Source organism: Gymnoscopelus braueri (assembly GCF_963280865.1).
Source record: "Gymnoscopelus braueri genome assembly, chromosome: 6".
Lineage (NCBI taxonomy): Eukaryota > Metazoa > Chordata > Actinopteri > Myctophiformes > Myctophidae > Gymnoscopelus > Gymnoscopelus braueri.
In genome coordinates this window covers 46,065,308-46,091,408 of record NC_137607.1, presented here as the reverse complement: position 1 = coordinate 46,091,408, position 26,101 = coordinate 46,065,308, and the positions used below count along the sequence as shown (strand labels likewise).

The 26,101-nt window shown below is 41.4% G+C and overlaps 1 protein-coding gene across 1 annotated transcript; it reads left to right on the top strand.

Annotated features, from left to right (window-relative positions):
* Positions 1–269: 269 nt before the first annotated feature.
* Positions 270–15,278, top strand: nmur1a (neuromedin U receptor 1a; the record flags this gene model as incomplete). Its single annotated transcript, XM_080430612.1, has 2 exons — positions 270–1,170; positions 14,872–15,278. 2 exons carry the CDS (start codon positions 270–272, stop codon positions 15,276–15,278), a joined length of 1,308 nt encoding a protein of 435 aa, XP_080286738.1.
* Positions 15,279–26,101: the final 10,823 nt, after the last annotated feature.

The window sequence follows — 26,101 nt, the reverse complement described above, 5'->3', positions numbered from 1 at the left end:
GGTTATCAGGTGTGTGAGAGTCCGGTCTTAATTGGTTGGAAAATAATGAGCTGATGGAGTGGGCATGTAGACTAGTGAAAGGAAATTGACAAGGTGGGCCGAAGACACACATTGGTGCAACACGCGCACGCACACACACACGCACGCACGCACGCACGCACGCACGCACACACCTCATCTAAAACCTAACATTCACTTTTTTTTCCCCCCAGAGGCTGAGTCAGAGTGTCTCAACCATGTTGTCCACCACTAATTGCTCTTCTGAAGTGATGGCTGGGAAAGTTGGCTTGGACTGCCTCCCAGAAGCTAGGTGCAACCTCACCTTTGCTGTGAACTACAGCAGCAGCAGTATTGAGCTAGAGAACGCGTGTCTCACTGACGAGGAGTATCTGGAGAAATACCTGGGGCCTCGTCGGTCGCCCGTGTTCCTCCCAGTCTGCCTCAACTACCTGGTCATCTTCCTGGTGGGCGCCGTGGGCAACGTGCTGACGTGCACCGTCATCGTGCGCAACAAAGTGATGTGGACGCCGACCAACTACTACCTGTTCAGCCTGGCTGTGTCCGACCTGCTGGTGCTGCTGCTCGGCATGCCACTGGAGCTGTACGAGATGTGGCAGAACTACCCCTTCCTCCTGGGGACGGGGGGGTGCTACTTCAAGACCTTCCTGTTCGAGACGGTCTGCTTCGCCTCCATCCTCAACGTGACGGCGCTGAGCGTGGAGCGCTACATCGCCGTCGTGCACCCGCTGCGCGCCAAGTACGTGGTGACGCGCACGCACGCCAAGCGGGTCATTATGACCGTGTGGGGGCTGGCTGTGTTGTGCGCCATACCCAACACGAGCCTGCACGGCATCGCCACTCTGCCCGAGCGCTCCCGCGGCGGCCTCGGAGGAGGGAGTGACGTTGGCTCAGACGCTGCTTGGATGCCTGAGTCGGCCATCTGCACGGTGGTGAAGCCACACTGGATGTACAACCTGATCATCCAGGTGACGGCGGTGCTGTTCTTCGTGGTACCCATGCTCACCATCAGCGTGCTCTACCTGCTCATCGGCCTGCAGCTGAAACGGGAGAAGATCCTTCAGGTGCTGGAGGCCAAGGAGCAAAACAGCTTCTGTAACGTCCGCTCACAGCAGCAGAAAGCACGGCGCAGACAAGTCACCAAGATGCTGTGTGAGTATTGAAACATTGTGATTCACTCTGATGACATCTATCTATCTATCTAAACTTAAGGGATATAATTTGTCCAATGTAGGACGCACAAGTGATTGTCAATCCATTTCACCTGCTTTGGTGCAAATGAAAGTGACAACAGGTCCAAAGGTGAGGCAGAAGCAAAACAACCCCTAAATAGAGAATGGTTTGCATGTGGTGGTAGCCACATACTCATCATCCTTCCTGACTGATTCTTCTCTAGTTCTGTATTCTGCTAGTGTCCTTGTCACTACTGGTAGCATGAGGTGGTACCTGTAGTCCAATCAGGTTGCCCAGCTCCGGTCAGTGGTGGTCTGGGGAGGCATATCCTTGGAGGGCTACACAGACCTCCATGACATAGCCAACACTACCCAGACTGCTATTAGGTACTGGGAAGACATCCTCAGAGAGCGTAATATCTTAAAACAGATCACCAGCTCTCACATGGTCCTTTTAGGATCTCTTCTTTAACCCCAGCAACAGATCAAACACGCACATTTCGGCCCACGGCCCCGAGGAACGTCCATGTAACCCGTGCACCCGATACACGTGAACTGTGAACTATTCAACTGACGAGTGCTTGCATTCTCTTTTTCAAGTTATCAGAGTGATTGTCATTGGACAATGCTTGGCCTCGTGTGGCCACTGGCCAGAGTGTATTAAACTGACCCTCTCTTTCCCCTGACCTAAATCTTTTTTTGTGTGATAAATAGTGTTCTGTGAAGGGCAGACACAGAACAAAACAAAACAAGAAAACAAATAACCAAATAAAAGCAGGTACCTACACAACAAGAAAGTCAATTCAGTAAACCAAAACACAATAAAGTAAAGAAAGAAAAGAGGGAGGCTATACTATCCATGAAATAGAACCACCTGTAAACAAGCAAGGATATACAGTATATAAATGATCTGGTATAGGGGAGCCAAGCCAGTAGTCTGTCATTACAAGCCCTTGATATAGTGAAGAAATCTTCCCCACTTCAGGTGGAACTGGTCTATTCTGCCATAGAAGGACACGCATGCATATGATGCTGTCCTAATAAGTACGTTATGCCAATCTATGATTGATGGTGCATGAGCTGACTTCCATGGTTGGACCCTGACCTAAATCTGATTGAGAACCTATAGGATTTTATGTATCGTGCACCAAGGACCACCACAGACTGTCCAGGAACTCACTGATGCCCTGTTCCAGGTCTGGAAGTAGATCCCACACAGAACATTAAATTGCCATGATCAAATACACGCAAGTTGGATTTTCACTTAGATTTTTGGTGTGATTTTGAATCCAGCCCAATGGGTTGCTGAAGTGTGACATTTTGACATTACATCCACTGTCATTTTGTTCTCAGCAAATTATACATTTATATTATACAAAATGTACATCAGTAGACATTTTCAACTTGAATAATTACCTCAAAAACCTGCATCCTCATTGACCCCTCAGTAATGTATCAACCTTTCCATAGACACAGATATCAATCTTACAACTGACTGATTGTTTACACATTATTTCAACAAAATATAAATGTCCCTTTTGGCATCTGTCTCCTCCTTTCACGAGCAGTAATGTCTTTGATTAATATAATGTCATAAGACTCCAATATGAGGCGTTCTATTCACCACAGCATGAAAGGAAACCTCCTTAGCTTGATGATTAATAGAATGTCATAAGACTCCAAAATATGAGGCGTTCTATTCTACACAGCATGACAGGAAACATCATTAGCTTGTAATCTATCAACATTTGGCCTCTAATTAACACCAGGTAATGTAACGAGGTAATAACTCAATCATTTATATAAAAAAAATCAAGTGAGTAAAAAAATCTAATATAATGAGCCATATCATTTCTCAGTACCGTGGATCCAATTATTGCAAGGACACAGTGAGGATTCTGCATCATATTGAAACCAGTGCTTTGTTGTTTCAGGCATGGACATTTAGAATTTTCATCCCTTGTCTCCACTAACTCTAGCCTGGTAAACCCCCCCCCCCCCCCCCCCCTCTTCTGGAAATCTTATTTGCATTTATCAAATACAAATGAGATTTCCGGAGGGGGGGTTTACCAGGCTACACTAAATCAGGTGTTCCCAAACTTTTAAGGCCGTGACACCCCAAAAATAATCCTATTTGAACTGGGGACCCCCCACCCTTACAAGCACTTGGAATTGTAGGAGTTGAAGCATTACATTTAGTTTTGACTCGGTTCCACAGATAAATATTGTGAAAATAGCTGATCTACAAGCTCACAGTGCTCACAATGCGGGACAGCTGCCTTGTGAGCATGTAGATCGGCTATTAAAAATATATATATATATTATTATTATTATTATTATTTTCATTTAGAGGTATAAGTCCTTAAATTGTATTGTCACTTGTATACACTTATACTGTATGTTGGTTTATTTACTGTTGATTGAAAAAAGAATATTGCACATATAAGCAAATCATCTGGGGACCCCCCCAAAATAAGAGTTTGGGAACCACTGCACTAAATAATATGACTTAGTTCATTGAACCATTAAAAGAATGTGTCACATGCACATGGCAGGCAGCTGGATTGTGTTTACCATAATGTGAGGTGACAGAAACAACAACACAGAGAGATGAGCTCATGCTTTTCGTCCATGTGGCGGCAGAAAGCCACTCAGTGACAGGTCATCTAATCGCGTTTGTCAAGGGAGCTCAACGAGGCGAGGCGGTCTCCGGCGTAGTGCCGGGGGAGAAGGTGATATCTCAGTTGGTGCAAGATGCTAGTGGAAATGAATTACTTACTGTTATCATGATCTCATTCGTAATATGTTGATTTATGCACTCTCAGGCCCTCGGCTGGCAGACAGACAGCAGTGCAAATGTTCTACTTCAGCACTTAAACCCTAAATTGACCTGAGTCCCCTCAGAGGTCAATACCACTGTTTTCCAAACAGTGGGTCGGGACCCATTTGTGGGTCACAGATCCATTTTCGTGGTTCACGTGTGAATATCCCTTTATTTTTTTAAACCAAAATTTTGCGTTTAGTAAATTATGGTCACATTATTTTTGGTAATTAATGATGAAGTAGGGAATGTTTCTAGGGCTTCTACTTATTCTAACGAGTGAAAACCCGCCCTCGCTGCGATTGCAGCCAATAGCAGTCGTTTACGGGACCTGAAGTTATTTTCAGGACCGGAATAACACATCAAACACCACCAATTACATAACCTTTGGGGTTCCATTCCATTTGAAAATGTCACGGTTCGGCTTTCAGTGACTTTGAACAACTGGCTGCCGTGGTCGTCTAAAAGGTTAGATACTGTAAGTAGAGTTGTCTCCAGAAGGACACCATTTCAAATCACCAGACCTGACAGGAATAAATCAGAGTGGAGTCTAAAGGGACCGAGTAACCATAAATAACACGCTTCTGGGCCTAATTACTCCAGCAGAGCTGCCCAGTGGCCAATTACAAAGTTTGAGTGTGTGTATACATGCATGAAATTGTAAATCTCTCTGGATAAACATTGAAACATTGGTGTAACTAAGTACATGTACTCAAGTGATGTACTTAAGTACAATTTTGAGGTATTTATATATATACACACACACACACACACACACACACACACACACACACAAACCACTTCAGCCCAATATACTTTGGCTTTACAACGCATTGTGAGTTTGTAGATCTGCTATTTTCAAAGCATTTTTATACATTTGGAAACTTGTGAAATGGGACATTATGCAAAAAGTACTAAAACTGTCAGTACTTAAGTGTATTTTAATGAGAATACTTTACTTGTACTTTTACTCAAGTATATTGAGGTGATACTCAAGTATATTTTGAATACCAGACTTTTATTTGTAACATAGTATTTCTACATTGTGGTATTGGTACTTTTCCTTAAATACTAAACATGAGCACTTCTTCCACCACTGCTTCTGGGCCTAATAGTAGGGGGTACTAAGCACAAAAAATGGCCAAATCGTTACGCGGCGGATAAAAGCATGAAATTTGATACAGATGTCCCTTGGGTCATCCTAAAACATCCTAGAAGGGGTGCCCAAAAAAATCTTAAACAGGAAGTGACTTATGGACAAAATTCAAAATGGCCACCTAAACTGTTGACCGTTGACTCAAAAGACACCAAAAGAATCTCCAAAAAGCATACAATTTGGCACATATGTCCCTTGGGTCATCCTAAGACATCCTAGAAGGGGTGCCCAAAGGAATCTGAAACAGGAAGTGAGTTATTGACTAAATTGAAAATGGCCGCCTAGTGTTGTCGATTGACTCAAAAGACAACTAAAGAATCTCATAAAAGCATACAATTTGGCACACATGTCTTTTTGGTCATCCTAAGACATCCTAGAAGGGGTGCCCAAAGAAATCTTAAGCAGGAACTGAGTTATTGACAAAATTGAAAATGGCCGCCTACAGTGTTATCTATTGACTCAAAAGACAACTAAAGAATCTCATAAAAGCATACAATTTGGCATACATGTCCCTTGGGTCATCCCAAGACATCCCAGAAGGGGTGCCCAAAAAAATCTTAAACAGGAAGTGAGTCATTGACAAAATTGAAAATGACCGCCTACAGTGTTGTCGATTGACTCAAAAGACAACTAAAGAATCTCATAATGGCATACATGTCCCTTGGGTCATCCTAAGACATCCTAAAAGGGGTGCCTGAAATTATCTGAAACAGGAAGTGAGTTATTGACTAAATTGAAAATGGCTGTGTACAGTCTTGACAGATGATGCAAAAGACACTCATAAAAAATAATCTCATAAAAGCATGAAATTTGGTACAAATGTCCCTTGGGTGATCTGAATGCATCCTAAGGGGTGCCAAAAAAAGTTTGAATAGTCTCTCAATGGAAAACACTCCTCCCACACGGGCTGCACTGCTACAATATTCAAATCGAGCAGCCAATCTAGCATTTGGTCCAGAAGCCTGAAAGCTATGCAATCTCTACCATCTCCTGACAAATAAATTAAAGTCGCTGATTCGTGGACACCTTTATGGACACTCTTGCCAGAGGCTGCTTAAGTTTGTAGAGAACTCAAGTGTGGCTGCAAAGCTGAGCCCTTCTGTTCGAGAAAGTGTAGATGCCGGGATGCTGGGTTACCTTGCAGAGCATTATGCCAATGTGCTGGTAATTGCGAAATGGCACACATGAATACATGTAGTTACTAAACACTAATCACAAAAAAACAGTAATGATCAAGAAGAAAATACATGAGAAGATAGTGTAAAACAAGCAAGAAGATGTAGAGTGCAAAATAAATAAGATGCAGAGAGTAAAATAAGAATATGCAGAGTAAGATAAGATGCAGAGTAAAATAAATGAGAATATGCAGAGAGTTAGATAAATAAAGAAGATTCAAAGAGTACAATAAAAAAAGTATGCAGAAAGTAAAATAAATAAGTGATGTAGAAATGAAAACAGAAGGTAGACTACAAAATACGGCAAGTTATGCACTGCATAACCTGTCGTATTGAGTCTGCATAATATGCAGACTGCCATGGTCAACTGTTTAAACAGCCATTTAGAATTTCTTCAACATGGTCCCTTCCTAAAAAGTTTAATAAACAAGCAAACAAATAAATAACCCCTTCTAGGATATATTAAGAAGCACTCAATGTACGTACCAAATTATACACTTTTATGACATCCCCTTATGTTTTCTTTTGTGTCAACTGCTTTTAGGCGGTCACTTCCTGTTTAAAACCTTTTTGGGCACCCCTTGTAGGATGCGTTCAGATCACCCAAGGGACATTTGTACCACATTTCATGCTTTTATGAGATTCTGTAGGTATCTTGCATCATCTTTCAACACTGTTAACACCATTTTCAATTTAGTCAATAACTCACTTCCTGTTTCAGATTATTTTTGGCACCCCTTCTAGGATGTGTTAGGATGACCCAAGGGACATATGTGCCAAATTGTATACCTTTTGGAGATTCTATAGGCTTTTTGAGTCAATCGCCAACACTGTAGGCGGCCATTTTCAATTTAGTCAATAACTCACTTCCTGTTGAAGACTTTTTTGGGCACTCCTTCTAGGATGTCTTAGGATGACCCAAGGGACATGTGTGACACATTTTATACTTTTTGGAGATTCTTTAGTTGTCTTTTGAGTCAATCGACAACACTAGGCGGCCATTTTCAATTTGGTCAATAACTCACTTCCTGTTTCAGATTTTTTTGGGCTCCCCTTCTAGGATGTCTTAGGATGACCCAAAGGACATGTGTGCCACATTTTATGCTTTTTGGAGATTATTTTGGTGTCTTTTGAGTCAACGGTCAACAGTTTAGGTGGCCATTTTGGATTTTGTCCATAACTCACTTCCTGTTTAAGATTTTTTTGGGCACCCCTTCTAGGATGTTTTAGGATGACCCAAGGGACATCTGTATCAAATTTCATGCTTTTATCCGCCGCGTAAAGATTTTTCACTTAGTACCCCCTACTATAATTACTCCAACAAAGCTGTAGTGGCCAACTACAAAGTTACATGCATGACATTGTAAATCTCTCTGGATAAGCCTGTCTGTTAAATGCCAAAATTGTAAATTGGAGCAAGTGTGGCAAGGAGTTGAACGTTTTTCTCTGGAGGCAAATATTGATTCGGTCTCCTGGCAGGTTGAAATGCCATCTGTTCCCGTAGGCCTATATGCCGTACAATTGTAGAAAAGAGATGCAGGGAATTCACTCAACCTGTAATCAAACGTGAAGACACATTTGATATCCAATTACCATATTATTAACTCATTAAGACCTGAGGCCGATTCTAATTACTTCTAAATCAGTAGTTCTCAAACTTTTTCAAGATGAGGACCCCCAAAATGATAATGTATTTGGCCATGGACCCCCATCTGATTTTTTTTTGTGCCCCCAGAAGAGAAGATTTGTGTTAAAAATATGTTTTTATTTTTTATGGCAGATGTACAAGCTCGCAGCGTGGCACGAAGTGATGCTCTGGGAGCTTGTATATCTGCTATTTTTGAGAACCACTGTTCTAAACCACTGTTCTAAATCCTAAGATAATATATGTAGCTAAAATCTAAAATGACACAAACGCTTCCCGGTTTTAATGGGTTAAAATGAAAGTGGAATGTTTCGTACAAGACTGCTGAAGTTACATACCTCAGTTCCCCAAAAGACATGGACCAGACTTGACTGTGAAATAATTACATTCATGGTAGCAATGGCACCTGCTGTGCTCAACTATTTCAATTATAAACTCATCTATACAATTATAAATTACATTTTACGGTTAAGTTCGGGAGATTCCAAGTGCCCCAGGCTGACAGGGGCCCTCAGAGATGCCATGGTTTGCATCGTGTCATTTAATTTGTCGAGAGGGTCCAAAGGTGATACTACACAGCGTGTTGCCATGTGGCCCAGTGCCACCGTGGATCAAAATATTACTCTCTCTCTCTCTCAGGGGTCGGCAACCTTTTTTGACTTTAAGTGCCATGTTTTTATTTTCTTGATAGTCAGTGTGCCATATCAACATTAAAGGGTTAGTTCAGATTTTTTTAGTATGTTCTGTAGGAAATACTTACCATTAATGTAGTGGTTGCAAAGGTATTAATTGATTGCCCGAGTCCCGTGGTCAGAGTTATGGTCCGGTTCTGATAAATATGAAGTAGTTCCGGTAGATTAGTAGATTTGCACGCATGCACGCAGCGCGCGTGCATGCGGACCCCTCGCGCGGGTTCTGGGCGGATTGGGTTCGTTTTTTTCGCGGTTCTGGGCGGATTGGGTTCGGTTTTTTTCCAGTTTTTTGTTTCTTTATTTTGGTTTTAGGGTTAGGATTAGGAGTTAGGTTAGGGTTATGTTATTTAATTCATATTTTTGCCTGATTTTACCAATTTATTATCACAAAAAACAATTTCTGCCTAATAAAATATTCAAACAAAATGGGTTTATACTAATGTATTTTGTGGATTATATTATAGACCGTTTCTCAAATACTAATCATTGTTTATTATAACAAACAACAACTGGAGTGTTTTTCAAAACATCACATTGTTACAGATCGCCATAGAATAAAGTAGCCTACAATAGCCTACTGAGAGAGAGAGAAAGCGAGCGAGTGAGTCAGCGAGAGAGAGGGGGGGAGACTCGCCAGATCTGTATGATAAGCCATGCTGCACGTTATGGTAGACACCTCCGCTGCGGTGACTTTATCTGTGTTGCTGTCTTTTTGTGTTGAAAAATAGCTTGTCAAGCTAGTGTTGGCCTTTCTTTGCTGTACATTTTTCTTGTGAGCTTCACCGTCACCATGCCTCTTAATATCATTCTCTCCTCCATGGGTGATAGTGAAGTTCCGACGACAAATCGTACACTCTGCCTTGTTTGGGTCGTTTGACACAGATATCAACCATGTATATTTACTCTCCCAGTCTCTGTTATATGAGCAGAGACTTTTTTTCTTAGCAGCAGGAGTTTCCACTGTTTCCTCCATTTTCGCTTTGTATTTTTGCCGCGCAGCGATGACACTAGTCTGCACTGTTGTACCTGTGTGTGCGTGAGCTGCCTGTCAGCTGTGACCTGTGGAGTGTGGACGCGGAGTCGCGGATCTTGTTGTTTTTTGGTCCACCCCCCACTCCCCCCCAACCAATTGGCGTTCCACAAATACATACAGCATTGACCAATTACATTTATCCAAGAATAGTATTTCACAGATATAAGAGGGTATTGCAAGTTAACTTAAAAATGTAATGAACATTTTTTTTAATATAAAATAAAAATCTTTTTTTATTTTTTTCCCCCATAACTTTGATTTTCGGGACATTGCCCTGCTTGTGCGGGACGCGGGACAGAGGGTCCAATTTCGGGACTGCCCCGCGAATTTCGGGACGGGTGGTCACCCTAGGACCACCCCACAGGGTTTTCTAAATCTCACCTGCACAACCCAATATTATGCTGTTGTTACAAATTTGTTGCTTTTAAATGTGCAAATGATTTTTTTTAAATCATTTAAAAAAAAATAAGAAAAATCTTATTTTTTATTTTTTTATTTTTTTAAGCAGTTAGAGAAGTGAGGGAGCGCCGCTCCCCCGCGTCCCCCCTCCACTACACCCCTGCTTATGGCTGTGTAACTATGAGAGTGTACTCTCTTGATAAGAGGGTCCTTGAAATTTAAAAAGTTTGAGAACTACAGTGCTACACTAAATGGAACAGAGACTTCATTAGTATCTTTGGCAACATCTGTGAAGTAAGGAAGAGGCCCAATTTCTGTCCAATATGGCTGCTGTGCATAGAGCCATATTGATTTGGAAAAGACAGCTCAAACTACAAGTGAAACCACAGTGGTGTCTTCAGCCAGGACTGACAGAAATCACCCTCTCAATTGTATCTAATTATACGCATAAAATGTGAACACTTCAATACCAATCTTGTGCTTTGGCACTAACGAGGGAACACATAAGCACCACTCACTCTGCCTGACTTTCAAATGTGAGGGAATATAGGAGTTCTCATTACGTTCTAATGGTGCGTTGGTGTAGCAGATGCTCTGATGAATGTGGAGACTGCAGAGGAACATTTTCAATTATAAATCCAATATGGATCTCGTGTGACTCAGAACATATCCAGTACTGGGCTGTCAGGTGAGGTTAGTGGCCTCGAGGCGGACAGTAAATTGCGAGCACAGAGGGCAGACCGACTGTGTCAATCAGTGCGCTTCAATTTAGTCGTCTTTCTGCCTTTTCCATGTAGTTGCTGTCGGGCAGAAACTTCTTATCTCCATACTCTTTGTGTTTTTTTTTCATAAATTAATGCCCTACTACAGCATCACACGAAAGTATCAAAAGTAGGAGATCTGCAAGCTCGAAACGTGGCGCAAAGTGACACGCTTTGAGCTTGTAGATCTGCTATTTTTTTATTCGAATCCTGAAAAGTAACAGTTTTGGAGGTTTCCACCCGACAGAGACGATATGTACACAGTACATTTCAAATGATTTTGTTCTCTTTCTTTCTTTCTTTCTTTTCTAATTAGTGTCCTTTGTTCCAGTGAATGGAAATCTTGATGCTATACAGCTACAATGACATTCAACTTTCTATTGAGGGCCAGACTATCGGAATGTAAAGGGGCCAATGATTAGACAATTAGACAATCATATTACAAGTATGCTGAATATTGCACTTATACACATAGACAATTAAATCACCTTAGAAATTATACTCAATACTCTTAATTCCATAACAATGGGCTATTAGACAATGAAATCATCTATACTGAATACTTACCGTAATTGGGCTAATAGACAATGAAATCATGTTAGAAATATAATTACTGTAAGTGCATAGTCATCAATATCATGATGCCGCTGATGATACCCTGTATGATCTGGGTTTTGTGATGTTTATATATAATTATTGTCAGAATCAGCTTATTATTATATAATAATAATTTGTATTATTGTAGTCCTGCGCATTCAATTCATCAAGACATTTAAATACATGCAATAATATACAACAAATCATCAACACTAGTAGCAATAAACGTACATGTACAGTAAACTGTTGGGGGGGTAATTTCTGGTGTTACGCTTAGACTTTTCTAGGACCTGTTACAAATTGCAGACAGGTGGCGGTTTTGAAGGAGGGTAAAGAGTTACACTTTTTGATGTCTGTTAGTAGGGCATTCCACATTTTGGTGGCATAGCAGTAGAACGAATTTAACCCCATGCTTGTGCCGAATCTGGGTTGAACGATAATTTGTAACGCACAACAGAGCGATATATCTAGCCAATTGGTGTAGTTACATCATGACAAGATAAGTACACAAACCAAACCTCTACCAAAGTGTCCCTTTGCTTTATATAACACACATCTAGCAACCAGTTCAACTCATTTGATTTAGTGGTGGGAAAACAGTTCATTTCGGTGAACGAACGATTTCGTTGCTTGTAGGGCTCGTTTCGTTTCTATAGACCTTGCTGCTTGTTTTTCGCGCGAAACCTGGCAACGTTATCTCCCATTGTTTGACACATAAACGCTAATAAGAAGCTGAGATTTGATGAAATTGAAAAACGGGCTTCACAGTTAAGTTCAGATAGTAATGGTCAATGGCTGTGTGCAAAATCAGAGCAATTGCTCCAGCCACTGAGGAGAACCGGGCAGCTTCACCATGACACGACTACAAACAGACAGAGTTACAGAGGTTTGTTAAATTATAGGAGGATTGCAGGGAGCATTTGTCAAGTGACGTGAGCTCTTGTTTTGCTTTCAGGCCTTAATCACCCAAGTGTCAGACTTCACCAATGCTCTTGTGGCCGAATGGAAGCAAATTGCAACAGCCATTGAAAAGATATCCCAGAATAGTTTAGAATTTTACAGTATAAAGGGGGGGGGGGGTATCCATTTCAATGCTTGTGATTTAGTCTCTGTGGGGTGGAAACCTCATGTGTCCAATAAGGTTGTGCGGTTTCTAAGATTTTAAACCCTTTGAAATAACCCACAAAAAAACGTGGTACTCGGTTTAACCGTCTAATTAATTTTAACGTGGCCAGCGGTCGCATTACCTGGTCGGAGATGACAGCTAGTTAACTACAATCAGAGACTGCTATTACAGTCTATCACCACAAGATGGCTATTTTCCCCAATAAACACTCTGCAATGAACGCATTATCAAGTTATCCATTTAATGATCCGTTAATGCCGACCCAAGCAACGTTGCGTTTCCAGCCAACATTTGACAAAATGACCATTTAGACAGGCTGCTATTGCTAAAGGATCAAATTAAAGCAGTTAGTTTCCTTTCAGTGTGTTCAAAGAAACAAACAGATCATTATAGGGAGAAACAACAGCACTTTATTGACTGGGGCATACTATATGTTCCTGTACTTAATTCTATCCTAACTGATTGATGTCAAGTCCATCAATGCGATTTGAAATATATTGTTCGCTGCCCCATGCCGTCACTTTAGTTCCAAGGGGGGGGGTGGACCTGGCGGGCCATTTATTTATCCTGCAGTGGTAGGATTTATTATTTTGTCCATAAAAAACGTCTGTAAAAAAGGGAAACTTGGATGTTTGTGTTTTGCCACATCGTTGCCGTGAATGGTTCAAACTGCGGTACGCCATCTCCTTCAACTTCACTTCATCTCCTAGCTTGTGATCTAGCTTAGTCCTGAAAATAATATCCTATGGAGTGATATGTTTTACAATTCTTCATTGGTCAGTGAGACAAGTGCATGGCAGCAGAAAGACTGTCATCTCGTCTCGTCTCTGTTCATTTTATGACAGTCACGCAGTCACGTTACTGGACACTGGCACATGTGCTGGGGAGCGGAGCTGTTCTCGCATTAATTCATTGTCTAGCGCAATCGGCAAAAAAAAGAAATCTCAGATTTTTGGGCTGACAGTGGCATATCACCCAACCTTAGTAGTAATCAAAGTGTTCCCTTATTGGGGGTGTCCAGGGACGCAGAGAGCATTGGGGAACCAGGGGGGAACACGTGCAGGCCTTCGCCGCCTCGGTCCGCCAAAAAAATGGGGCAGTGTGTTTTAGGGCGAGCTTTCCGTTTTCCACCCGTGAAAAACCTCCAGCTCGTCGGAGGTTTTCTCTTTTTCTTTATTCTTCGTCCCAGAAGTGGGGGGGATATCCCCCCCCCCAATGGAACTGGATATGTCTAAACCCCCCCGCCCACCCCCACTGCATCCCTGGGGGTGTCACATTACTTTTTGAGACCAGGTCTCCAGGTGTTATTTGACGCACTGCCATTCTCTCTACTGCTTCCGTAATCAATAATCACGTTACAGTGTGCACAACGCACATGTCACGGTTTGGCTGACGAACCGTCAATATTTCATAAAACCGTATTAAACCGTAAAACCACGACATCGCACAACCTTAGTGTCCAAAACTGTTACTTTTCAGGATTCAAATTCAAAAATAGCAAAAGTAGCAGATCTATGAGCTCAAAAAGGGTTATGGTCAGCACTCTTTTGTGTTCTTCCTCCCTAATCTCATCAAACTATTTCTGCATGGGGAGCGTGGGTGTGAAGGCTACGGGGGCATTATTGTTCTGAAACAGCTAGGACATGGCCCTCCCGTAAACTGGAGGCACACAATTGTCTACATTAGAATGCCATTGTAGCTGTAGCATTTAAGATTTCACTGATTAGAAGCACTAATTAGAAAGGTGTCCACTGTCTACATTTTTGGTCTGATGCTCATTCTCTCTGCCTTTCATGAGATTGCTCTGTCTCACACTTGTCTTTTCTGTCTGTCTCCTCCCCCTCCCTTCCCTTCTGTTCCACCTTTATCTGTGCCTCTTATAATAGATTTTTTTGAATGTCAATCTGTTCAAAATAATTTCTGTTCCATCAATTATCCATCCAATTATATTTGCACTATAGAGGTTTAAATTCACAGCAGGGGTCTTTTCACAGCTCTTGTTGCGGTCATTCAACAATTTGTTCAACCCTGCAAGGTCTATTTGTACTGGGGCTCCTCGCCTGGGGCTATGTTTTCATGCTGTTTTTCTAACTGAATCTTCCTCAATAAATAATCAGAATCAAACTTTATTGTCACATCACAGGTAATATGGGTGAAATTCTTAATTGTGCAGGCCCATTAATGCAGTTAAATGCAATTAATTGTCAACACTTCACCCCTAATATTTTCCATAATATTTTCCATAATTCTCTCTCTCTCTTGCTCTCTGTCTCCAGTCATCCTGGTGGTGGTCTTCGGGATCTGCTGGGCGCCGTTCCACAGCGACCGGCTCATGTGGAGCTTTATCAGCGGCGACTGGACGGAGCGGCAGCTGGCGCTTTATGAGTACGTGCACATCATCTCCGGCGTCTTCTTCTACCTCAGCTCCGCCGTCAACCCCATCCTCTACAACCTCATGTCCACCCGCTTCCGGGAGATGTTCAAGGAGGTCATGTGCCACCGGCCACGCCTGGCCACAGCCAGGACACAGTCGCTCAGCGTCACGCGGACCGTGACGCTCCGCAGCACACTCAGCGATGTGCCGCCCTCCAGCAGCAACGGCCACGCCGTGGTGGAATGTTGTGAAGCCGAGGAGGGAGAGCCGTACAGAGACAAGGTGGAGGACGAGACCAGCTTTGCGTGAAGAAAAGTCTGCTGAGGACGTGATTTAAAAGTGTCATGCTTAATGTATATAGCCTGTCGCACGATGGTGTCATGTGTCAAAAATAAGCCCGATCTACAAGATAACTACATATCACATCCCAATGGCGTGCGAGACTGTGGTTGGTACAACATTATACAATGTAATATCGTTGGTACAACGTAATATCGTCCTATAGCTGAAAGCAGTGACGGATGACAAGGTTCAATAAATCCTACTCCAACGGAAAAGTCGAATGTTTAATCCCCACAACAGCCTCCATCAAAATTGTAATCTCAACGTAGGTTTGTGCCTGATTTATACATGGTTGCAGCGCCGTGTCATGAAAAATAGCATTTCTACAAGCTCACCATGTGTTGCTATGTGATGCACTGTGAGCTTGTAGATCTGCTATTTATTGTGTGTGACACTGGTGCGCATATAAGAGTGTCTGGCCGAAACAAATCAGTCAAAAATGAAAACACTGTAATAGAAAATGACTAGTGGCGGCCCGCCAATAGAGGGCGCTAGCGCACCGCATCACCTCTCCCAAACCTAGATCTTCCTTGAATAAATATTACTTTAAAATATATTCTCTATATATTTTAAATGATCAAACCAACAAGGTAAATATTATATAGTTAATGGCTAGTGAGTGAAATGTATAATCTGCCATAAAATGGAGATAAAAAAACGTTCTACTGTGCCTAAACTTAATGCGGTGTGAGCAAAAAACTTTACAATTGACTAGCAATGTTAGTTCGCACATGCGTATATGTTCACTCTTTCAATGCAAGTGAACGGGACCGCCGTGTGCACACGTTTGCTACGCCTAGCGCATAGATATCTATACACCTACAGTAGAACTGCACTGACTGCTGCTGTTCATTCCAACTGGTGAGCTTCACTTTCTATGCCTATTATGTCTATGGTGACTGAGTTATGCTTCGATACACGACGGTATCGTCGATGTACAAGCTCACAACCCGTCGCAGAGGTGACTTGTTGTGCGTTTGTTGATCGGTGATTTTCGACATGTGATACCGTCGTGCGTCGAAGTATGAACAAAGCTTATTGAAGCATGAAAAGCACTACAACTCTCTGAGTTCTCAACCGATTTACGCGGTTTGGTTTGTGTGATACAGGATTAAGAATGCTGGCTTTCATACCAAAATGCTTACATAGATTGTAAACATAATATGGCCTAACTAACAAAACAACTTTTTGTCTGTTATTGCAGTGAATGGATGTGAATCATATAATACAGCAGTATTTTATTATTAACCAAACAGGTACAAAAAGGTGTAGTACTTAATCTAAATTTTTGCTCATGCCATTAATTATGACTGTCTTTAACAAATGAATGACTACTACTACTCAAAATAAACAAGTGTGATAACATAGTACATGTTATTGTTGGCTAGATTTTTGGTGTAGCACTACCTGGGGGAAAATCCACCAGCCGCCACTGACCTATAGCAACTGGTTGCTTTGCTGGCATTAATAACTAAATGTTGGAATTTTAGTTCAATTTCAAATGTGTGTTCCCACTTTAATGCTTTAAACGCTTTATGTGGAGCCCTTATTGTGCCCTGAAACCATTGAAAACATACAGGTAATTTGTTCTGGGGTATTTGGGTTTTCTTAAGAATGTATTTCATTTAAACATTTTTGCATTGCTTTATTTCAACAGGCCAGTGTAGCAAGAGCAGAAATTGAAGGCAACAGGGAGAGATGAAATGCAATGCAGGTCTCTGAGCTGGAATCAACATGGGGACACAGGAGTTGTGTGGTTGAGTTGTGAATGTGAGATGTAAATATTTAACAGACAAAATCTAAAAATCATAAAACATGTATAGATATTTTTTTGCATGAGCCAGAATGAGAAGTCTTGGTAAATGTAATGTGACATGTACACCAATAGTTGAGTTAGTCCTTTTCTGACCAAAGACAGCCTCCGAATGACAGTCTGCCACACCATTTAGCTCAGTGGTTCTCAACCTGTGGTCCCTACATGATTTTGGGGGTCCCTAGATGACAGTGAAGTGACAATTGAATGCCTTAAAAAAAGAAGAAACAAGAAAAAATACCATTAGCTGCATCAAAAGTAATCAACAAACTATACAATAAAAACTGGTCAAACATTGGCCAAATTGTCAAATAATATAAGAAAGAGGCAAATATTTGTGAAAATAGCCGATCTACAAGCTCACAACGCCTCGCAACACAAGTTCAAAAATGATTATTTTGGGGGGTCGCGGCCTGAAAAGATTTCTGTGTTTGCTCATGTTTCGATGTTGGCCCATCCCCATTTTAATAGGTGTTAATCATTTATGTGAGTCAAGCAAGTGAAAAAGAGTGACATAAAATGGGGTGCAATAATTACATGTTATTATCATGAAAACTGAAACAAAAGGGTAAATATATCTTGTGAAAGCCAATCGATCTACTGTAAGCCAAATTAAGCCCCCAAGTTGGAGTGGAACTTGGGGGCTTAATGGAAAGCATGTTTGCCTACACGAAATGTGATGCTGGTGTGTGTGTTACGAGAAGAGCACATCTTATCAATGTAAAATTATGCATAGTGAGAAAGGGGTGCACCGTAAAATTACTATGTTATGTCATCATGGCAGGACTGCATTGATTAGAATCTGTACTATGTGTTGATAATGTGTTAGGTTTTGTTATATTGGAGCGTGAAGCTTTTGTCCTATGATAGTAGCATTGTTCAATTAAAAGAGCTCAAAAGTGTTACAGAGTGGCTGTACAAAAGCCCCTCACTGTCTGGCTGGAAGTGGGTGGAGTTTGATTCAGCAGAGCTAATCATTTCACTTAGTGGTGGGTGGGGCCTGTTTTGAACCTAATTTGGCAAACCTGAGGTAGGCCTATTTAGGCCCAGGTAGAAATCTCAGACCAAACATTTGTCTGAAGGGTGAAAAGGTACTACCAGAATGTGTCCACTTTTTGTTGCATTATAAGTAAGATCTGTTCCTATTCTGTTTATTATAATTCGTGTTCCATCAAGTATTTGTTTATTTGTGTTACTGATTGTTACCGTTTTTCACTTCCTATTCAGTTCAATCATCATCATTGATATCATTGTTCACTCTCATATGTACCTGGAGTCTAAATAAATTGCTTTATGGAAACCTGAAACCCCTGATCCTCATGCTTATGGAAACCTGAAAACCCTGATCCTCATGCTTTGGCAGGCATACTGGTGTAGGAGTTTATTTGTGTATAGCCAGTGAACTTTCCACCCAGTCCAGAGATGTAACGGTGCAGAATAAATCCAACAGTTTGGCATACCAGCATTGGATGGCAGACATTATATTAACTCATTCAGTGCCACAGCCAAAATTCATTGTAAAATAAAAGTGCTTATGAGCCGAGATAGTCTTTTTCAGTAAGAAGTTAAACAAGAAGTGAATGGAGCAGAACATTTTCAAATCATCATATCTTGGGTTCTTTTTTTTCTTTTTTTTTTTTACGTTTTAGACGTCCTGTGGCACAGGGCTTATTACATTGGACGTTTTAGACGTCCAGTGGCACTGAATGAGTTAATGCATGTAACATGTTAATGTTAATGATATCTTGTTCACAGCATGATCAAGTACCAAGACACATGCCCCAATAGTAATGGCCTACTTGTTACTCTCTCTTTTTTGTGTTGCGGGGCACTGGCACGGCATACAGAAGGTGTGGCAGTCTCCCTGTTGCTCTGGTAAATGGACTGCATTTATATAGTGCTTTTCTCCAAAGTGCTTTACAATGTACTTCACGGTCACCCATTCACACACCGATGGCGGTGGAAACCATGCAAGGCACTAACCTGCTCATCAGAAGCAGTTAGGGGTTCAGTGTCTTGTTCAAGGACACTTCGACACTTAGCCAGGAGGAGCCCAATAGTAAAATAATAACTAGTAAGTGTTTCTGTATCCACTCTATACCATATGCAAACTGTAAAGCGAAGTGATCCCAATCTGCCATTTGAGTGACCTGATGACCTCTCCCCTCTAGTGCCAACTTTGGGCCAATATGTCAACTTGCTCACAAGATATCTCAATCTAACAGGCATATTGCAGGATGGACGCTACCGATTCTGATGGCCCTGTTGCATTTCCTTTAGAGGCACCTTTGGGCCAAAATGTCCATAAGGCACTTTGTATATCGCTTTACAGCGCAGAGTCATGTCTCATGAGCTGCTGTGTGCATTCTGTCACTATTTTCATTTTCAACACCACTAGTGACAGTATTTAAGGATGTCGGTCAGTTCAAATAAAAACAGGGTTTTCTGACTCTTAGAACCCTATTTCGAGGCAGGCACGCTGGCATAACCTCACAGAGCTGGGTTCCGGTTGGCTTCGCATTGTTTTTGTTCCCCACATAATGCAAATCAATTAGTTTAGTCTCGCTAGTCGCGCTACGAGTTAGAATAAAAGATGGATATACCAAACGATTATTATACCAGAAAAAACGATTATACCAAACTTAACACATTTCAAACTAGGGGTCATTATTATTAGTATTAATCCCAGGCTACGCTGGCACGAGTTGCGCAGCAGACGGGGGTTGGAAATGACAAATTTCCCACTCTTTCCTCAGCTGTGTGTTTGGTAATTTGGAGACTCCCTGTCCCACTGATGTGGGGGGAGCTACACTACAACCTTTGTAAAGCTTGTCGTTTTGCTTGCAATTCAGCAGCACAAAATACAACTTTGGTGTCAACAAGGACCACCCTATACAACGTTCACCATCTGCTCATTGCAGTGGCGGAAAAAGTACTACATTTTTTACTTTAACACATTAACCGCCAAGAACGTAGTCCTACGGTCCGTTAAATCCAACTGTTAAGCGCCGAGACCGTAGCCCTACGGGCTGCGGTCTTTTCGCGCATGCGCGGTCCGGGTGCACTTTCGGAATTTTTTTGATCCACTTCCGTTTCCGGTTTGATGACCGGAAATAGAATTATTTGGGATCCGGTTTTGACGATCACGCCCGCTCCCATTCTACAGACGAAACTGAAACTCAATTCTCTTCCTGTAGTTTTTTCTCCTCGCATTTCACTGTTTAACGTAATCCGCTCTAACTACAACATGGATACCCCGTTTGACACGCGATCTTCACTGGGAGATACAGGGAGATCTCGCGGATGTAAACAGACCGTGTAGAGCTCAATCTTAAGGATTTTAACAAGATCTATGGCGACATGAAAAAAACAAAAAAACACCTTGGCACTGGTGAGTACATTATGAGATTAACCTCTGGCGGTCGATGTGTTAAAAGTATCAATACTGCAATGTAGAAATACTCTGTTACAAGTAAAAGTCCTGAATTCAAAAAATTACTTGAGTAAAAGTACAAAAGTATTGGTATCAAAATGTACTTGCAGAATGTCCCATTTCAAAAGTTTTGTAATGTAGAATATGTATAAAAAATCTTTTGAAAATAGCAGATCTACAAGCTCACAATGTGTCGCGATTTGTGAGCTTGTAGATCGGCTATTTTCAAATGGCCGAAATGTATATAGGGCTGTATGTATGTAATTGTAAGTAAATAGTAACTCAAGTTTTCAAATAATTGTAGTGGAGTAAAAGTGTAAAATTTGCGTCTGAGATGTAGTGGAGTAGAAGTACAAGTACTAAACATTTGAAATACTCCAGTAAAGTAAAAAATACCTCAAGTGTAGGCTACGTAAGTACAGTACTTGAGTAAATGTAGCTTTCCACCACTGTCTCATTTACAGACATCATTGACATCATTCCTTACACTGAGAATGTCCTCCACTACTGGTGGTTCTGTTTGAGGTGCTGTAGGTTTGTTGTTGACGACTCTGCACCTCCCACACAAGGATATCACTTTGTCCTTGGGAGAAATTATTAAAAACTGACACAGTGAAATTTACCAGTGCAAGGCTGCACTGAGTGCAGCACACTGCTTTAAAGGTAACGAAAAGCAGTCATTTGTTCGTGACATTTGGTCATAATTGAATCCACCTGCAACATACAATTTAATATGTAGGCATTTTACCAGACGTTCCAGAGCGAGTAAGCAAGGTAAACACAAGGTAATACATCAAATGCATAGAGACAGTGTAGTGCCTCAGTTATCTAGGATCATAGGTAAACCAAGAACCTATCATCAGTCAGTGGTTTGCTAAATTAGACCTGCTGGTGGCGCTATAACAGGCCAATGTGAAAAGGGTGGCATTTCTTCCTCTGCCTAGTGGGAATGTGCGTGCAAAATATCACGGAAATCGCACACTGTGTTCATGATTTGAGGAATTTTGTTCAAAAGGGACCTGTCCTGCAAACTTTGGAAGCCAATGTTAGCCAAGTAGGATGGAATATGAAATATCGGACACATCCATCTTGATCACATGACATTAGAGATACTGTGTACCGATTTGCGTGATTTTTGGACAGAATCTGAAGGAGTAAGAGCAAAAAATTTGTATTACAAAACTCAGCCTCCTGGTGGCGCTCTAAAAGGTATATGTGAAAAATGCAGGGCAAAGGTTTTTCCTTGGCCTCTAGGGAGTGTGCGTGCAAAGTTTCACACACATCGGTGCAGTTATAGCTAAAAACGTGAATGGGCCTGTTATAGCGCCACCATGGGGCTGATGTGAACGTTTTCAAGTGTCATTTCTTCCTGGGCCAAGTGGGAATCTCTGTGGAAAATTTCACGGAAATCACATGCTGCGTTCATGATTTGAGGCATTTTGTTCAAAATGAACCAATCCTGTAAACTTTGGAAGCCAATTTTAGCCGATCATGATGGAATATGGAAAATCAGACAGATCCGTGTTGATCACATGGCTATAGAGATACTGTGTACCGATTTGCGTGTTTTTTGGACAAAATCTGTAGGAGTAATAGCAAAAAATGTGTTTTGCAAAAGTCTGCCTCATGGTGGCGCTATGACAGGCTGATCTGAAAAATGTGGGGCAGAGGTTCTGCTGTGGCATCCAGGAAGTGTGTGTGCGCAGTTTCATAGTGACCGGGCCAACGGTGGCGGAGATTAGCTGGTCGCGGACAGAAGGACGGACACACACACACACACGGACGGACGGACAGGGGGCAAAACATACTCTCTCGCCATGCCTTTCGGCCAGGCGGAGACAACTATAGGATGCCAGGTCAACAAATGAGTGAATCTAAATTACATTTGAACGTTTACATAAGACTGCATGTCTCCAAGGCTTGGGCAAGTGCTACAGGCTAAAGTGGAGTCTGAAAAGCTTACCCACTGACAACATAATTAATCAGCCATCCGGAGCCATCCATTCATGCAAGCCATCTTGCCACTGCTCTGTGGTTACTGTTCACGCCCTACTCCAGTCACGAGAAAGAAATAAAGTAAGTCCCTTGCCATTTGAATATATTTAATAATTTAGACCTATTTTATCCCACGGGTGAAGTTCAGTTTTCAGCCTCACCCTGCAGATTGCTGCTCAAGTGGTCAGACTTGAGCGCAGGGAGAAAGCAGTTAGGTGTCTTGCTCAGGGACACCTCAACACAATGCCAGGGCCAGGAATCAAACCTGAGACCCCTTGTTCGCAGGTGACCTCTCCATGGCCACCTGATTAATGTCCAGTGTGTCCGTTTCCACAAATGGGCATCTTTTTTTGAAATTCAGTGGTTCTTTAATTTTGAATGGTTTAATACTGGTCTTGAATATAGCAATCTTATCCTCATAAAAAAAAAACTTTTGCTGTTGCTGTCATTGCATATGGTTTATGGAGTTCACTTCATGTTGCCTTCCCAACCGGAACCAATTATAAGCTTATACAGCTAACCATTCAGGTCTGCAATGAATGCATAATTCTCAGATAAAATGTGCTTATTATGTGAATAGGGAAGGAGAGTACTATGGGACCTATGGAAATGCCACTCTAAATTTTTCATCCGCTTAAGTGCCATGTCAGTTTCTAATTCAGACCTATGACCCCAACAGAAGTCCCAGCAGAATCTATAACACTCGTACACCCAGCTGGATCCTCCGGTGATCCAATTAGAGTTGCAGTTACTGCCTAAAATGCTGGTAAAGGTGAGTATGCCATTCCCATACCGCATCATTTATCACATTATCATTATGTCATTTACAGTAATCAATTATTTTGTATTTTGAATGCTTCAGTTGATGTTGCACTACTGTTTTATATATATTTTTTAAATTTGTATTTATTCCTAAATCAGTGGTTCTCAAACCTTTTAATTTCAAGGACCCCCATAATTCTGAGTGTACAAATGGAACCAAATGGACCCTACGGGTCCATTTGTAGGGTCAGAGTTACATATCTGTAAGGGTCCATTTAGAACCCCCTCAAGGAACCCTTAGAGTCCCTGGACCCCACTTTGAGAACCTCTCTAGGTCGTCCTCAGACGAGCCCTCCATCCTCGCTTCCAGTCATCACCGGTTCTCCATCTGGTCAGTTCGTTGGTACTTTGCACTCCTGCGTCATTCTTGAGTACGTCCACGTATGTTAGTGTGGGACGTCCTCGTGACCGATGCCCTTGCGTTGGTTCCCACAGCACCAATTTGCTGGCTGGCAGCTCTTGATGTCTTTGGCAGTGTCCTGCTAGTCTCATTCTCCCGGCTGCTATTTTCTCGCTCGCCCTTGGTATTTGTCAAGCTATGTAGTATATTTGCAGTTTCCCCGCTTGAAAGGGATGGTACAGTCCATAGGAGGTTTTAACTGTGTTTCACTCATACAATGACCACAACTTTGGTTTTCCTTTTAGTTCTTCTTTACTTTAGTTTTTGTTGTTGCAGTATAGCTTATGCAGGTAGTGTATAGTTGTTGTAAGGTTGTAAGGTGAAAAACCTTAAATGAAAAATAATTACTGTAAATACAATGCACATGAAATAATAAATGCAAGTATCTATGCTTTACATATATTTTTTAACACTTGTGAATATTGTTTTTACTTTTAGTGTCTTTTTATGAATTGGGTTTTTTAAACAGTTTTTAACATATCCAGTCTCATATGAAATGCAAATATAATAGACTGAATTTTAGCAGCATTCCAATTAATCTATATATCTCAATAAACAAATCACATTCGTTTTTAAATCAACAATCATGTTGCTTTAACTTGAGGACATCAAACAAACAATTGACATTGAACTACAACGCACGTTCTAATGTGCGCCACAAACAGCAAGTTTTATGACTCTTAAACAAACAAACAGTTCGTCTCTCACGCTGCCTCTCCAGCTTTTTATGGCTGCACCAGTGCTGCTTTGATATGTTCTGCGCGACGTTGCTGCTGTTGCATGGACGCACCCTTGTTTGTCTGTAATAATGGAGGATTGTGGAGGATTCTCCTCATTCTCCCTTCTCTCCTTCGGTGATTTGATTTACAGGCTTCTTTCAGGTGCGGTGCTTTATAGTGTAGCGACGCTGATTAGTGATTGGGGAATGATTTCAGACAGCTGCCAGCAGAAGCGTATGCTCATTATATATATGTGCACTCTTGCTGATGTTAAAGGTAGGGTAAGTGATTTTCTTTGGTTAAAATAAGTGTTAAATAGCTCTATATTCTGATAGTACTCATTGCTATAGAGTGTCTGATCAGTAACAGGAGTCTCCTTGTCTCTCCAGCTCTAAATAAAACAGAAAATGCATTTTCGTTTCAGTTTCAGTTTCATTTCCAATTTTATCCAATCAGGATAGAGAACTCAGTCAGGATATAGATTAAACAAGTGAAATTGGAAGTAATGACACTAAGAAATTAGCAGGCAAAATTGGAACTGGAACACTATAAAAATGAAGCTTAAAAATGGGTACTTTCTCCTGATTGGCTGAGATTTTGACACCTACCGGAAAATGTATTTTCTGTTTATTAAAGAGCTGGAGAGACGGGGAGACTCCTGTTACTGAACAAACACTCTATTACTATCACAATATAGTGCTTTAACCTTTTAACAAAATACTTTTTGTTTTAACCAAAAAATATCACTTACCCTACCTTTAAGTACTGCACTGGTCTGTGTGGAACCACTGTTCTAGACTCTATTTTTATAACACACCGTTATCGGATCGGGACTCTGTATTGACCGATACGGAATTTATGGGTATTCGGGAAGGAAAAAATGGTAATGGTACATCTCTAGATCCAATCTATGGGATTCATCCTGCAAGGGAGTTATACTGCAGAGGAAGCAGAATATTGATGGTTAATACAAATGTCATACACTTTCCAACCCCTTCAGTTTGCATTCCCACGAAAGCACTGGGAGGGGGGGGGGGCAGTTTCACACACATCTCCCTTCATGATGCTGAGAGAAGTGTGAATAAGTGTCCATGTCCTGAAGTAGATGAGGGGGAGCAGAGCACTGTTGATACTGTTATATTTATATAACAGTATCAACAGTATTAGATATTTATATCCACATAACCACTGTTGAAGTCTGGCTGAAGTAGTTCATAATAATCCTTCTCATATTCACTGTTGATAGTCTGTACATACAGGATATATCCACACGCACACACCCACCCACCACTGGTGATAGATACATTTATACTTCTAATATTTATTGATATAATATTCACTCTGTCTACTAGTGTTTATATTATTTCATTTTATTTCATCTTTATTATTATCTCTCTACCTGTCTATTTGCCGCTTACTGCTGTTGCTGCTACGACACCAGAATTTCCCCAAGGAAGGGAATCAGCAAAGGTGTATATCAGCTTATGATCTCCTGGCCGAGACGGCCACTTGAAGTGTTTGGAGAGAATTGCTGCGATAGACCTGGCATTACTTAAAACAGGAAGAAGACATAGTGGCTGTTACCAAATCCCAAGTATTTCATCCCAA